The 17320-nt window shown below is 38.6% G+C and overlaps 1 protein-coding gene and 1 long non-coding RNA gene across 9 annotated transcripts; one reads left to right on the forward strand and one right to left on the reverse strand.

Annotated features, from left to right (window-relative positions):
- Window positions 1-2777: 2777 nt before the first annotated feature.
- On the reverse strand, window positions 2778-16463 carry LOC109932291 (interferon regulatory factor 1-like). Of its 8 annotated transcripts, none has more exons than XM_048603422.1 (10): window positions 16258-16463; window positions 14633-14734; window positions 14017-14116; window positions 13192-13368; window positions 13058-13107; window positions 12827-12962; window positions 12056-12187; window positions 9315-9361; window positions 7977-8148; window positions 2778-3853 (listed from the first exon to the last, which is right to left on the reverse strand). In XM_048603422.1, the coding sequence occupies exons 2-10, from the start codon at window positions 14717-14719 to the stop codon at window positions 3753-3755; spliced, it is 1002 nt and encodes a 333-aa protein (XP_048459379.1). In that variant the 5' UTR covers window positions 14720-14734; window positions 16258-16463; the 3' UTR covers window positions 2778-3752. The 8 variants fall into 8 exon arrangements, with proteins under 8 accessions (XP_048459379.1, XP_048459382.1, XP_048459384.1 ...); XM_048603425.1 differs by having other exon boundaries at window positions 14633-14731; window positions 16258-16450; XM_048603427.1 differs by having other exon boundaries at window positions 14633-14731; window positions 16200-16450.
- Window positions 4651-9244, forward strand: LOC125484502. The gene is made up of 3 exons (XR_007263338.1): window positions 4651-4751; window positions 7367-7504; window positions 8544-9244. It is a non-coding gene; the product is annotated as an uncharacterized LOC125484502 (long non-coding RNA).
- Window positions 16464-17320: the final 857 nt, after the last annotated feature.

Here is a 17320-nt window from a genome sequence, read left to right on the forward strand (position 1 = left end):
GTGGTGCATGTACAGAATGAGCTGCCAGAGGAAGTGGTGGAGGCTGGTTCAATTACAACATTTAAAAGACATCTGGATACATACATGAATAGGAAGGGTTTAGAGGGATATGTGCCAAATGCTGGCAAATGGGACTAGATTCATTTAGAATATCTGGTTGGCATGGGCAAGTTGGACCAAAGGGTCTGTCTGCATGCTGTACATCTCCATGACTCTATGACAACAGCAACCACCTGCATACTGCATTCACACAGGATGGCACCAACATCATGGCACATCTCTGAACCACTTAGAACACAATTATCCATTTCAAATCTGCACATTGAAGGGCATCAACACTTTGCATTGTAACGCTGCTACCAGGCCACTATGCACACAAGCACGGCAACCTTCTCATAGATAGGAGCAGGGTGCATTAAGGGGCTCACTTATTTGTGCCTACTTTGATGTTCACAGCGTCTCTTCCTTGCCTTACCTACTGCGACTTTGCTGCCTCATTCCGAACAGATGGACTTACAGTACTTGTGGCTTGCATCATCTTTATAGTAGACACAAAACCTGGTAGCTTGTCATGGTTGTCAGCAATGCTCTATCAAAGGGGTGAATATGTTGCTGCATGGTATCATGCTACATCAATCTGATACCTGCACCATGTGCCAGCAGTATACGTGGCATTGACACTGAATGTGCTTCACACAAATAGCTGTGTCTCAAAGTCTAAGGGAAGTAGTTCTTAATCAAGTCGATGGAGACTGTCTTCAATCAGAGGATAGTATGTCAAAGGCAACATCCAGCAATAGTTCAATTGCTTGGACACAGTTATCCGCTGAGCTTCAGGCAATCAGAGTTAGGATGCTGGTATCACTACAGTGCAGGGAATGGACCACAGTCAGTCTTACAACTAGTCCAGTGATTTGTGGTAAATCAGTGGAGATGCTCCACTGTGATGATTCAGGCGTTTGGACACGTATCAGCTGGGGCTTTGTTTCCAAGTCGGTCAGAGAGATAAGCCACGTTCAGTCCAGAGTGTCTGTTCATTGAAAGTCAATAGGGTTATCAGGTGCCAGAGGTATGGTGGGGACAGTGAGGAGGTTAATTGAACAGTTTAGAGCCAGCATGCTAGGACATACAGGAGAAAAGGGACAACTCAAATTATAAGTGCGTGCAATGATAGAACATGGGGTGGTAAGGGATAATGAGGGGCCATTGATGGTCATCACCATCCTGGCCTCAATAGAGGGTCAGAGCATAACCATGGATGGGCATAACTGAACAATGTGCCTGAGGTTCGGAGGTTAACCAGGGAGATCTGGGACAATGAAGAAGATCAAAGCTGAAAGGGTTGATGGGGAGGGCAATACACTGTACCTATGGACGGCATTTCGTGGCTCGCAATGATTGATCTGCTACACAGTTCTGGTTTAACTGTAGTACTGATGGTAGAAATTCCACAAATGTACTGGCAGTGGTGAGTACTTCCACAGTTGATGAGTACAAGATAGGTTGAGTGCATGATGTATACCTAATGAGGTGAGCAGCAGAGAATTGTATGAGAAATCTCACTGGACCTCACAGAGCCAAACCTTGCTTGAAATATCCCAAAATTGACAGCTGATTTTTGCTGAAAATTCAACCAAATCTTGCACTTGGCATTAAGAGTCACCAAGTGGATATCAATATAGAGGTGGAGTGTGACCACCCTGACCTTGTCTAGAGCAGCACTTAAGTTAAAAACTAGATGTCATCTGAGTCAGGAATATTGTGAGATGTGCAATTGAGAAAGTTAAACTGTACAAGTTTTTCAAAGGCTGCATTCTGAAAAGGTGCATATCTTACTCAGATTTTGGGAAATGGATGTGGCAAAGGACTGGGAGAGTTTCTAATTCCTGTTAAAGTGAAATCTCGGGATACAAAGGGAACGCCTAAAGAAGGATATCAAAACCTACCCAGCCATTAGAAATGTTATCACTGCTACTTACACAAAATGTTCCCAAACTAAAGACACAAATCTGCGGCTGTGAGCCCAGAAGGATAAATAGTTCTGGCAGATAGAGGCCAATGTTTGGAAGAGAGATGTGGCAAGCTGTTCAAAATTGAAATCAAAAACACAAGAGTTCCTATTTTTCTACATAATTTAGAGTCCTGATGAAGGGTGTAAACCCAAAACGTCAATTTTCCTGCTCCTCTGATGCTGCCTGACCTGCTGTATTCCTCCAGCTCCACACTGTATTGACATTATCCGTTTGTCCACTAGTTTTTCACCAGAAATTCCTAATTTGGAGGCAAGGCTTGCATGATCTCTTTTAGGTGACAAATAAATGTAAAATATTAAGTCCTATTATAAAACTTAAGAGTTCATAATTATTTAACTCAGACATGGAACAGGAGACTATCAGCCCCTTGAACTATTTCCATTATTCCATACAATCATGGCTGATATGTCCTAACTCCATCCACGTACATGAGCTCCATCTGCATTGACACCACTGGCTAGCATAAACCTAGATTTGAAATAATTAATCGAGCTATAATTTACTGCTTTTGCAGGAGATAGTGCAACATTTCTACCAGATTTTGTATCAAGATTTTTCCGAAATTTATTCCTCAATGGCCTATCTGATTTTAAGAGTAAGTCCCCTTGTGATAGTTTGCGCTAACGACAGAAAAAGTTTCTATCAATTCCTTTCAAAATCCTAAAAGCCTGAAGCAATCACCCCTTAGCCTTACATGTTTCAAGGAATTCAAGTCTAATTTATGTAATCGACAGTCAACACTTACATTGTGTCGTCTTTTATTATGTATCAAAAGTATATTTTAAGTCTAAATGCACAACGGAAATTATTTAGAAATATACAGTTTTTCAAATATTCACAACTAGGACTTTTTAACATAATATTGTTGAGCATGTTAATTATAAATTTCCAGACAAAAATGTTTCTCAAGGAACAGAGATAAGTAAAGAAAAACACTCAAATTACATTTTGCATCATTCTACATAAGTCATCTGCACAAATGAGTAACTACAGCAGAACTTCAAAAGCAACTCAATTCCAGTGTTAGCTAAAGCTTTATCAACATAATAATATGTACATAATTTTTACATTGCGTAAATGGTTGTGATGGCAATTAATAGATACTAAGTAATGCTGTTCTCTATATTCAGTGTTTTTAGTTGATGATTTCCTGTCATGATATTAGAGAAGCAAGCATTTCCAAGATTACAAGATTTTCATATTTTAATACATATATACAGTTAAACAAAAAAGATCTGAGTAATATGTTTCTCTTTTGCCATGTGAATGCCACACTGCAGACAAATCTAATGCTTGTTGACAATATCTAATTTGTTTCTGAAATACTTTTAGCTTGCTAATCTCATTTTCAGTCTTTGTATATGTGTGTTAGAAAAAGTCCTGTTAGTTAAGGCAACTGATGATGACAAAACTAAATGAATAATTAAAAGTACTTGATTTCACATAGCAGCAAACATGTTAAATCACAAAACGGCATTCTTGGCCTCACTGAAATTGGCTTCCTTGTGGTAGACATTATTTGCATTCTTCAACAATGACTCAAACAGGTAGACTTTTAAAATGGTACCACAAGCATGTCTTCAAAATTCTGTTCACATGTCTCGGTGGCGATGGAATCTTACTGATGTGATAACAGTCTCGTTGTTAAGAAAATGCACAAGAGAGAAAGCAAAACTCATACGCATATGCATACTGCTCTATTGCATCACAGTCTTGAATTCAAGTGCAACTGATGAGAGATCCATTTGACCAGTTTACTGATTCGACCCAGTTCAGAAGGTCCCCTCCTCTGTCTGTTGAAAACCTGAGTTCTAACCCACCTGCAAAGAAGAATTAACAGTACCACTGATGAGACTTGCAAGATATCCAATTTCTTAGCATAAGACAAGAAATTCACAAAACATTTATGACTCTACTCTTAAGAGCATTTTTCGATCCTCCTTTCCTCTTGAGTTCTATGGTTGGCCCAAAGCAAAGAGCAAACATTTTGTTTAAGATTCACCTTGCTAATGACATCAGAAGTTATGTTCTAGTCACATCATAGTTGGTGCAAATGGACATAGCGATGAGGAAAGCGCCATCTCTTCCCAAGCTGTCAGCAACTAATAGATTTAAAAGATGGGGAGGGAATGGCCATCTAAATGCAGGGAGTGGTATTTTTGCTAGACTGTTAATCCAGAGACCCATGTAATGTTCTACAGACCCGGGTTTGAATCTCGCCACAGAGATGGTTGAATTTGAATTCAATTAAAATCTGGAATTAAAGAGTCTAATGATGAGCATAAATGCATTATTGACTATCGGAAAAACCCATCTGTTGCTCACTAATGCCCTTTAGGGAAGGAAACTGCCATCCTTACCTGGTCTGGCCTACATGTGACTCCAGGTCTGGCCTACATGTCACTCCAGACCCACACCAATGTAGTTGACTCTAAACTGCCCTATGGATAATTACTGATGGGTAATAACTGCTGGCCTAGCCAGCGATGCCCTCATCCCATGAATGAATAAGAAAAACATGGCTTTTGAATAATGTTTTATTGCTCTGGATTAAATATTTAATCTATAGACACACCGAATTGCTTTTTTTGATTTTGTTTTATTTGCTCATCAAACAGATTGCATTTCACAAGAAAGGCTATATAAAAAAAAGCTGTAGGTGTAATGAGAACAAGAGTACGTGGGCGAATGGAATGGAATCAGAAAATAGATTCTCAGGTAAATACAAGTATTTAACCACAGGCATCTTCTATATGCAAAACAGAAACAATATTGCTTTTCATTCCGGGTAAATCAGCTGCTTTCTGCAGAAAGATTGCTATTCTATCAGTTAATTCATTAATTCATAGACTGTGGATTTCGCTGGCCTGGTCAGCATTTATTGCAAAACAAGGTTGTCCTGAATCACTGCAGTCCATTTGGGGTCCATACATTCACAATGCCTTTAAGGAGGGAATTCCAGGATTTTGACCCAGCTACACTGAAGAAACGGCAATATATTTCCAAGTCAGAATGGGAATGACTTAAGGGTCCCGACCCAAAACGTCAGCTTTCCTGTTACTCTGATGCTGCCTAGCCTGCTGTGTTCCTCCAGCTCCACGCTGTGTTATCTATGACTTGGAGGGCAACTTGCAGGTGGTGGTGTTCGCATGTATCTGCTGCTGTTGTCCTTCCAGACTGTCATGTATTTAGAAGCAGCTAAGGAGCCGTGGTGAATTTATGCAGTGCATCTTGTAGCTAGTACATACAGGTACACTGAGTTTTAGTAGTAGAGTAAATGAATGTTTGTGGACATGCTGTCAATCAAACAGACTGCTTTGTCCTGGATGGTGTCAAGCTTCTTGAGTGTTGTTGGAGCTGCACCCATCCAGGCAAGTGGGGAGTATTCCATCACACTCCTGACTTGAGCATTGTAGATGGTGGACTGTCTTTGGAGCTTTGAAGTCAGGAGGTGAGATACATCCTGCAGAATTTTTAGCCTCTGACCTGCTGTTATAGCTGCTGTATTGATATGACTTGTCCAGTTCAGTTTCTGGTCAATGGTTTTCCCAAGATACTGACAATGTGATTTTCAGCTATGGTGATACCATTGGATGTCAAGGAGTGATGATGAAATCTGTCTTGTTGGAGATGGTCATTGCCTGGCACTTGTGCTACACGTATATTACTTGCTAATTGTCAACCCAAACCTGGATAAGGTCCAGGTCTTGTTACATTTGGACAGGGGCTTCTTAAGTATCTGAGCATGAATAGTGCTGAACATCATGCAGTCATCAGCAAGCACTTCCGGGCTTATGATTGAGGAATGAAGCAGCTAAAGATGGCTAGGCCTAGGACATTATATTGAGGAATTCCTACAAAGATATCCTGGAGTTATGCTGACTGACGCCCAGCAACCACAACCATCTTCCTTTGTGCCAAATATGACTCTAACTGCCAGGCTACCATTCACTGTAGTTTTGCTAGAGCCCCTTGAAGCCACACTCAATGCTGGGCCATGAGGTTAGAGATGATTGAGCACAATTTAGCATTGTGGCAGTGTATCCCAGCATGATGGAGGAATTCTCAATGTGAAGACAGGATTTTATATCGAAACGTACTGTGTGATGGTCTGTCCTAACAATTCTGTCATGGAGATTGCATCTGTGAGTGGTGGATTGGTGAGGACGAAGTCAACTATGTGTTTCCTTCTTGTTGGATCCCTCACGACCCAGTCTAGCAGTTGTGTCCTTCGGGTCTTGAGCAGATCGGCAGCAATGGCACTGCCAAGTCACTCATAGTGATGGACATTAAAGTCTCCCACCCAAAGTACATTCCGCACCTTTGCCATCCTTAGCACTTCCTCCAACTGGCGTTCAAAATGGAGAAGTATTGATTCATCAGCCAAGAATGGGCAGTATGTAGTAATCAGTCAGCACTCTCCTGGCCCATGGTTGACCTGATTCCTTGAGACTTCATGGAGCGTAAAGTCAATATTGATGATTCTCAGTTCAACTCATTACTGTCTGTATACCACTGTGCTGCCACCTCTGGTGGGGTCTGTCCTGCCACTAGGACAAAACAAATGCAGGGATCGCGATGGTGGTGTCTGGGACATGATCTGTAAGGTATGATTCTATGTGTAAGAGCATGTCAGGCTATTCCCTGAATAAAAGTTAAAAAAATGAGAGAGCGGTCTCAAAGACTAGTCAGGCTGTTGCCTCTCTTATTTTTTTCCCTTTTATTCATGCTTATAAGGTCAAATCATGTAATGAACTCTTGGCAATTTTAATAATAATAGAACTACTCTAACAGGGTATTGCCAGTGCAGTGCTCTGGATTGGCATTTTCTCAATGTACAATCAGAGGAACATGTATATGTCATTCCAATTGCAAATAGTTTTGGAAAATCTAGAAAGTCACTTAGGAGATGCACAATGGTAGAGCAACCACCACATGATGAACTTTTCCTCAGTGACCAATATGCAAACCTTACCATAAGAGCAGGACTGGCTGCTTTCATTCAGAAAAATGTCTGATGAAAGGTCCTCAATCTTTTTGTTTCTCTCTCCACAGATGCTTCCAGTTCTGCTGAGTATTTCCAGCATTCTCTATCTTTATTGTGGGAGACATTGCTTTTGGAAGAATCTGTTTCTGGATGTTGCCAATTCTGAAAGCTTCCAACTATGTTAATGATTTATGAAGAATCTCTGTATTATTAAAAACAGCTTCAGCATTTGGAATTACTTCTATATCAATGGGAGGCATTTGTAATCACCAATACCATGACCCATTTCACCATAATATAACCAAAGGCCAACCAGCTATTGACATACATGCCACTATTTTTACAGCAGTGAGACACTTCAGTGACCCGATTTTGAAAGGTGCAACATCTGACTATAATATTTAAATCTGGCCCTACAATGGCTCAGCGTATTTTTCCCAGGATCAGAAAACTTTAGAGGCAAATGGAAATGAAACAGAAGCAGGTAAGAGCTTTTTTTTTAACCATTCTGTCCTTTGGCCAGCAGGACAGAAAAGGGCAGAGACTTGCAAGGTAATCTTCTAACACAATTGGCAAAACACTGCACCCCTAATCCCATGATCACAAGCCTGCATCACCTTTCCTTCCTGATCTACCAAGCTGCCCCAACCAACTTCTGCCTCACAATTGCTTCCAGTTTCTTACTCCCTTCCAAATCCCATCCTCTATCAATCTGGCCAGTTGATTAGCAGGAAGCATTGTGAAAAAAAGTTATAATATAGAACAGTTATTAAATTTCCTAGGGCATCTGTATTCCTCTGATTCATAGATTTCTGTCCCCAAACATGCTCCTTCTTCCCCTCCCAACCCAATGAAAATTCTGAGGCCAATAAGTTTGGTAGTGGTTATCTCAAACATTCCATACAACAAAACAACACTGAATAAGAACAAAAGTCTAAAAATGTAAAAAATTATACCTGTTGAATCTGACCAGTTGCCATCCTGAAATGTCAAATGGGAGATTGCTTCTTGTTCATTTGTGACAAGGTTATTCTCGAAGGGAGTTAGTGGCATTGTTCCAATTACATTACTGAGGTATCCTTTCCCTTCAATGCTGCTATGTTCCCATTGACTGGATTCTTGTGTGATCTACAAAAAAAATATTAAAATAAAACATAATCAAGACTTTAATCACATTATTTTATCCTCAATCCTAATCAAGTATCACCAAAATTTTCTTTTTATTCAATCATGGGATTTACTATGCACTCAATTGTAAAAATCTCTACAGTTTTAGTTTTAAAGTTACAGTTAGCTGCGATTACTTAAGTTTTCCCTATGGCTCACAGTGTCATGCTGTTTAAGCAAACTGAGTCAGAAGAAATTTCTTAGAAAATTTAAAAGGCTATGTGGCACTTACAAGTGATCAGAATCTGCAACAATTTTATTTCAGAAATTAGTCAGTAATGGGAGGGATTACTGTTTTTTGCTTCAGCAGATTTATAGCATCATGGAAGTTGTTTAACCCCTATGTTTTGGTGCAGACATCACATTTGATGCAGTGAGTGTTATGTGCTGACCATCACTAAAATTAGCCAAGACTGCTGCCATTGACAGAACAGTATAAAGACTACCTACTTCTACAACTTAGAATATGGGTGTTACGGATATATTCCTAGCACAGTATACGGAAAGATACCATCATTAAGAATGGACAATGTGAACTCATTAGAACTTTTATAATTGAACTCGGAATCTTCACTGCAAGCATTTCTAAAGTGGATTTAACAAAAACCATTCCACAAGCATTATTACTGTGTGAATCCCAAAAAGTAAAATACCCAGATTGAAAATAATTTCATGCCACAACAACTTCAAATGAATCGAGGTTGAGATTTACAACAAACTGATTCATTCTTCTACCAGGTAACAAAGTAAATAAGTGCCATCAGTAACAAGCAGGACATTTTGCCAAAACGTTTTCTGGGAAGCATGGCAATGATTTGTGACCAATCATGAAACACACATCTTTCAGAAATATTCAGGACTCTGGAATCAAGAACATTTACCAGAAACAGCAAAGTGCTGGCAAATGTCTGCCCTCAGCTACAAGTTATGGTAATCCAAAAAAGGGCTGGAATATAAGAAATTGAAAGTATCTGAGAAAACAATGTGACTCACTCAGCATTGCTGACTTCTCCAGACAAAAGGTGAGTTTTAACTCATAATATTACTTTTAGATTTAATGGCCACAAAACAGATACGAAATCACATGGAGCTTCCCATAGATAATTTTCTCAGTATATTCAACTTACTTCAGAAGCTTCATCTATTGTCAGAAAGCTGTCAGCTGCGCTGGCTGCTATAAAGAACAAGACAAAGCAAATTCAGTACAAACCAGTGGATTTGCCAGACACCTAAATCATGCTACAGAAAACAAACATTCCCCTCTTCTCTCCTGCCAAGTCAAACAGACTCCTTACATACAAATACCTCATCCTGTTCACCCTAACCAAGGTTTTTAAACCCACTTTTAAAGTTTGGACTGCTCTAATGATAAATGTTAACCTGTCTGTAACTGGGCAAGTTCAAAACAGAAAAATACAATGTCAAATCAAATGTGACAAAAAGGTAACTTTTTTTTTGGAATTTAATTCATTGTGGTTTGGTATCTTATTTATTTTTCTCATCCACATTTTATACTCATAAATAGTACCTGTTAACAACCTGAGCCTTCAGGCCGAGATGTGCTGAGAATGTTGAGATCTATGAATGCTGATGCCAAAGTGAGCACAACTTTTAAAAGTGGATTTAAGATTGCATTTTGCATTATTTTGTTGCACAAGTATCCTTCAATTTGAAGATAAATGGCTGTTTGTAGTATATTTTAATATATTGCTTTGTCTTTATATATTATTAAACATGATTTTTTTTTCTGCATTAACAGAATTCAGGTATCCTTGACTGAGTCAGAAATACTTTCATCAATGAGTCACAGAAGGTTGTAAATTCAAGCACCACACCAGATACTTGAGCATTTAATCCAGGCTTACATCCCAGTATAGTGCTGAGAGGCCGCTGCACTGCCAAAAGTCCCATCTTTCTGTAAGTCAAGGATGGTCTGCCCTCTCAGTTAGATGCAAAGTATTTTCAGCACTATTTGAATAGTGAGGGAGGTGTCCTGGTCAGTACTCTTCCCCAACCAATAGCACTAAAACACATTCTTTGGTTATATCAATACTGATTGTGGCATCTTGCATGCAAATTAACTGTTGTATTACTACACATTACCCCAGTAACTACACATCAAAAGATACTTGAATGATTATAAAGTAGTTTAGTATGTCCCCAGTTGTTACACGGAGCCTTTGTTTCTTACTTACATTCAGAAGACAGCAAACAGCAAACAAAAATGCCAATTTATTCTGAGAGTTGTATTTGTAGTGAGGGAATAATAAAATATATCATAAAGTTTTGGGTCTACAGACTATCTCCTCCTGGCCTGCTGAATTGCTAATGTCAGTTGTCGTCTAGGAGACCCAATAGGCTGCTTACATTTTGGATCACAGTGGAATGTAAAACCAGAAGGGAGAAAAAACAAAAAGTTGTACTCTATGTGATAGGGATTTACTCCATTATGAGAGGACGGCCACTTACAAGCATTTTAGAACCATAGAAAACTATAGAAATGCTACAGTACAGAAAGAGGCCATTCAGCCTAAAGTGGCTGTGCAGATGAAAAAACTGGCCACTTGTTCTAATCCTACTTTCCAGCACCTGGTCCACAGCCTGGTAACCCATCTGCCCAATAACAGTATCACTGGGTAACTACCAGTGCAGTATGACCCCGGAACATCATTTTCTACAACACAATGTAGAACTTCAACAGATTCACATTAAATTTCAATGAGGGAAGTTTGTTAGGAAATACTCAAAGTCCTTCCTACTAATTTAAATTGATAAATAAATCTGATTTTATGGTACAAGACCTGCATGTGCATTGCCTGATTAGTGGATCTATTGGGATTCACTAAGCCCAACGCTGAGAAATTTTAGCAAGTGACCTTACTAATTTGGCACATTAATCTTCAGGTTGTAGTCAGCTGTGTGAATTTCAGACATTACACACCAGAGGTCCTAGGAAGACTTTACATTGCAATTTGCCATTGCGAATTCATAAAGTGCAGACATCTGGAAGTCTCAATGAGGATACTTTACTGCAATTGTGTAGGACCTTGTTGGAGCAACGTACTTGCCTTGAACTGAGCACAGCAAGTCCATCATAAACAGGTGACATTATTGAAATGTGGTATTTTCGTGGGGATGTGTAGGATAGATTAGTGAGTATCAAGACCCCAAGTGGGTTAGCAAGCTGAAAGTTTAGGGTCAGGAGATGGGAGGTAGCAATGGCTGCTATAGAGCCCTGACCAAGTTAGAAAAGTTGATCTCTCACCCTTAAAGACTGTCCCCCCTCAAAGCAACACACCCAGTCCTTCCCTTCCCCAGTCATCACAATTCATTGAGATTTTGTGACAATTCTAAAGCCTCAAATTGGAGTCACAGTGGGAAATGGATTGGGAAGCACTGGGTTGATGCTTGAAGAATGTTTCCCTCACAGTGGTGCATTAAAGTTTCAGAATGGTTGAGTGGGGTGGGTGGGGGAGTCCTCTCCACCATATGGGATAAGGATGGGGAGAAATTTGTACACTCAGGATGTTATGGAGCGTTGGCATTGTCAGCCCTAAGAGTGGGGGAGCAGGGATGCTCAGTTGCTGAGTATTTTAGGACACAGGTTGGTGGAATTTTGGATTCTAGGAGTGATGGGGAGATGCTGAAGGAAGGTGTGGTTGAGGTAGAAACACAGGCACGGTTGTATTGAATGGCAGAAAAAGGCTCAGAGACCAACTGGCCAACTCCTACTCTTATTCTGATGTTACGGAATCTGCAGAACAATACCAAGGATAGCAGTTCATTGTCAAATGGCTTTAATGTTTCATTCAAGATAAAGAAATTTGCAAACTTAGAAACTAACTGTATTTGAGCATCTTGTACTAACCTGCAGGAGAGGGCATGGGAGAGATCTGAAATGGATACAAGTCACATGTGCTGACTACCCGATCTTCGGATTCTCCAACTATTTCATTAATAGACCAATCAACAATAGGGCATGATTCCGATGAAGAAAACTCTGTAACAAACAGGTACAAACAAAATAAGATCAGCACAAAGCAAATGTTTAACATATTCAAAATCATATGACCAACTGACACTCATACTATATGCATTTTGAGAAAATGTATTCTTATATACGTGCACAGACTACTTAACAAATCTTTGTCAACATAATGTCTTTTTTCAGCATTTGGTTACAATGTTATTTCAAGCGACAGTGACAAATTTTCTAAGAAATTTTGTATCAATGTAAATGGAAATTCAATGCTTTGTACAACAGTTGGACACAAAATCTCTGGCTAAAGAAAAAATATTATGAGTCCTGTTGATTCCTTTATGTGTCCTGCAAGGGAGGTCACATTCAGGAAGACTGACCAAAGACAGGACAGATATTTGATTCCTCTACTCGCCATATTGGGTGATCTGCCATTGCTTACTAGCTATGCTTACACAGCAATAATTGCTCCTTGGGTACAATATGTAGAAACTAGTGCCGAAAACATTATATAAAAATGTTTAGTTTTAAAGAGTTAAAGTAAACTTTGCATTGCAAAATATCAAACATTCTCTTAAAAGCTTGTTAGCTGTAATAACCATTCTAGTTCTGAGTGGTTTTGCAAAGATGTCTACACAAAGAGATTTTCAGTGCTCTTACCTCCTATATTCACTGTGCTGTCAACCACCATTTCCTGTGAAGTAGATTGTTCTGGTGCAGTATATGTGGTGTGATCAACTGGTAGTTTAGGCGTAACGGGTTCTGTCACCTCTAACTTGACCTTTGACTTGAACTCCTACAAAGATACAAGTAAATTATTTTTGTGATAAAATACTGTACTTGGCTGAAAACATTCTGATTGAGATTATACAGAGCAATGCACAGACATACCCTCTTTCTACTCTTGCTTTTGGAATCTTTGGTTGACCTACACTTCTTTTCTGTTGGGAAAAAAAGAGGATCTGAGCACTCTATATTCCTGTTTAACTTTTAGAATGTAATAAAAAACAGGGGAATGAAAGTACCTTTTTGCTTTGACCTGTCGACGGGTGGTAGCATTCTGTACACTCGAATAGCACTGGAACCTTTATTAACACTCTTATCCTTCACTTCCTCTATATCAGGCAGTGAGTTCATGGCACATCGGAAATTGGCTTTCCACGTTTTAGGCTCTGGTGAATCTATTCCTTGTCTAAACCTTCCTACAAAGAAAATGGAAGAATATGCATACACGTTAAACATCCAAGTTTTTATAATGAGATGCATGCAGGATTACCAATTTAAGGAAAACTGCTTGAAAATTTCCATTTGTAATTTAACTTCTGAGCTTGAATTTCAATCTTTAATGCTGTGTTTTTGCCATTCAATATACAGTATGATTTTAATTTGAGGAAATGGAAATTGTGTGATGTACCTACAAAAGTAGCAATAGAAAATGTAAAACATTTTGAGACCTCAGATTATACCAGCATATTATGGGACGTGTCTTTTAAAGGAGCTGAAAAGCTGAGCCAAGACATCCAGGTGATGTGATGAGAATGTATGCCTTGCAAAAGAATCATCCAAAATTGGATTCAATAAAATATACTTAGATTCTTCTGTTTAAAGGCAAGCTTTGGTCAATGCAAAAAATTATCATTTGTTTTGTCTATGTTTTGTTATGGTCATGACCTTGTGACATTTGTAGGTGTTCTCAACTGAACTGACTTACAAGGAAGGCAATATTGTCAGGTTATTTTTGATACAACACTTTGGTAGTTCACAAATTCTGTTAGGAATATTTAATATAGTACTTATACAAATCCAGCTTCACTCTGTGTCATTGCTAAGACAAAAATCAAGTTACCTACCTGTATGTATAGCCCAGTTTCTGAAAAGGCTTGCATCTGTGTCCATATTCCATCCATGTCTGGCAGCATGCTTCCATGGAATCTGGAACATCTTTCTTTCCTGCATTTTCAAGGGAATAAGTTGGTTTGATCACTTAATAATTGTTTCATATAAATTCAACAATCCAAAACTGCAATGGTTTCCCAGCCAAGTTATCCCAATGCTCATACACTAATTGAATCTACGATGCAATAGATTGAAAACTTCAGATCGAACATGGTTTGCATAAATCGCATTATGGAGTGTGAAAATATTTTTACTGTCTGACCCTTTGTGCTACATGTCCCAGGTGCTACAAAGTTCTTTGGTCACCCAAACTGTCTGAAGCATATGACCTGATTACATGTTACATTGGCAAAGGCTGGGGAGAGGCTTTGACAGAAACAGACCACTTTTACCATTTTCCAAGTGATGAACTACAAACAGTGGTTTGTACACTTTGCTGTGTAAGAAGAAAAAAATGCCTCCACTTGCAACTACTCGTTTTTGATTAAAACATAAAAATGGCAGAAATATTAGTTTTTTTACAAAGCTGTGCATCTGCACATTGTATTGAATGAAACAATATGTACTTGCCTTGTTTATCCAAATCAACCCAGGAATTGCATTGGAATTTATCTGTAATTCCAGCCAGGGTCTCATACGCATTCTTGTCATAGGCATATTTCTAGAGGTCTGCTGTGGAAAAAAGCAAAATGTTTTTATCTGAAATGTAGCATTACCAAGATAATCCTAAGTATCGCTGGTCTATGCTGAGCTAATTGAGTATAAGTCAAGACAATGGCATTGTACAACTGGTTAGTGTGCCTGGAAATTATTAAAAACTATTTTAGGTCTTCCGGCGTAGTGGCAGTGTTCTTTGGTCCAGAAGTCACAAGTCCTACGTACTTTAGAGGTCTCTTATAACATATCTGAACATCCTGATAAAATCTATACAAAATATTTATCAGGAAGTAGATAAATTAGCCACACTTTTCATTATTGCTATTTCAAGTTCTGTGTTAAAAGGTCCTATTGAATTGGATACAAGCTTTCATTGACAAAAAACCACCTCACTGACCCAAGCTCTCATTACCATATGATTAGGTACCAGAACCAGCAAAGCGCTGTGAAGTTGAAATCTGTACAGAAAAGATAGGGCTTTTTTCAAGGATTTTATTTTCAAAAGTATTATTTAAGCCAAATTACATAAAATAAAAGTTAAGGTTGTAACTGTGATACTACTTGTGTCGTTTTTAAGCATTTATTGCCAATGGGTTTCAACTTCAGGACTTGAAAGTTTAAAGTTGTGCAGCAGTATCCGTGTACGTGCTACTCCATCGGGTACAAACTGAGTAAACCACTAGGCGGACTGCACATAATATGAGCCGATAGGGTACGGAAAGGGAGGTGCTTCCTGATCTGTGAAAATCGCATCCCGCAATGTAATCCGGTGAGTTATTTAAAAAAAAACTCCCGCTTCCTCGTATCGCATCTCAGCAAAAAGACACTGACAGCGACTCCGGCCTTATCGTCAACCTATGAAATGTATGAATTTGCTGAGGCTGATGTAAAAAAAACTAGTTCATCCAGTCTCAATTGTGTGAAGCCGGTCGCATGCAAAACTACGAAGGTGCGCGTATTTAGCACAAAACACATATGTACACGCTTTACTTGGATGAATACCTCTTACGTTTTGCAAATTATGCCTTAAATGGAACCACAATCCTACATTACACTGTAATTTAGTTGTTAAGGAAGACAGCAGTTAACTGTCAAGTGAATTCTAAATTATTAGCAAATGTCATTTTATAGTGAGCAACTGTATGATCACAAAGTTTGCAAATACAATGCTCGGTTTCTGAGCTCCCATTTCTTCACTACTTCCGCGTACACGGTACTCTGTTTAGAAAGTCAACACAATAATTATTGTTTGAAATCTCGCCTTGTTAAAATTTTACATATTACTGTCATTGTGACCTGAATATTTTAATATTAAAAAATATATATCGTTGTATAGACTGCAGCCTAATCCAAACAAATTATTATTCCGAGATTTTTTCTATATTTATGATTAAACAATTATTCTTTTCTTGATTTTTCACTACATTGCAAAAATGTTTTTCACCTTTCAAGTTGTTGCAAGGCTGTATCGAAAACGCACCTGACGCAAAGGAATAACAATCGTTACATGAACGCACGGCGTACAGTAAAACAGCTACCTGCGGGTAAAGCCGGTATCAAAGCTCAGGAGAGCACAGCTCTCGGAGAACCGCTCAACAAGATTTCTTCTGTTGATCTGAGGTTCTTGAGGGCTTGATCGCTATATTAAAAATCAAAACAGGACGCGGGAATTCCCAACAACACCCATGACAGAAACGGCGGACCAATAACAACTGTCCTAAATTGCTTAAGGGCGACACCATTGGTAAGGCTGCTGCACTCATCATTTCGGGGAAATCATGCTGTTTATATTGCTTTGCACTGAATGGGGGAAGTACGCCACCACGCAGGGGAGGATCGATAAACAAGGGCTGAAATAATGCAATAATTTGCAATATTACTGAAAAAAATAATAATTTTGTGATATTCTGTTATTCTTATTTGTGCAGTGTTGCTGTGTCTATCTGTTAATGCAGCTTTTATTTCAGATTTCAACTTTTCGTACAAAATACACATTCACAAAAAAATTACAAAACTTCATTTTTCAAATTATTACACACTCCTGGAGTTTGAAATCAAGTCTCGCTTCAAATGTATCACTCAAGTAGAAAAATGTATCTTTTTTAAAAAAAATCAGATAAGTTTATAATTTAGAGATTTATATGCCAAAGAATATGTGAGAGGGTCCAAATGAATGCAATATAGCACTCTTACTTCATGCCTGTGGTATATTACGTCACCTACACCCCTTGGAAGAGGTTTTAATCGTTCAAAACATGCCATGTTGTTCCTGAGAACTCATTTGTATTATGTTATTATTTATTGTCATAAAAAGCCATAGAATCTTGTATTCCCAACTAACATGTTTTGTTACAGGCTCGATACAATTTGTAAAAATAAGTGATTTAAGTGAGAGCCAAACTTTACAATTTGTAAGGTTTGAATTGCAAATCACAATTGACATAAAAATATACTTGGTGAGCTAATGTAACATGCCTGGACTACAGGAGAATGAAGTTCTGTGCATTGCACGGCATGAAATGTCCTTATAAAACAGAACCTTCGTTTGACTTATTGTGATGAAAGCAGTACAGATGTGCAAGTGTATATACTTTTGGTTTT

The sequence above is a fragment of the Rhincodon typus genome, chromosome 12 (genome assembly GCF_021869965.1).
Source record: "Rhincodon typus isolate 14 chromosome 12, sRhiTyp1.1, whole genome shotgun sequence".
NCBI lineage: Eukaryota > Metazoa > Chordata > Chondrichthyes > Orectolobiformes > Rhincodontidae > Rhincodon > Rhincodon typus.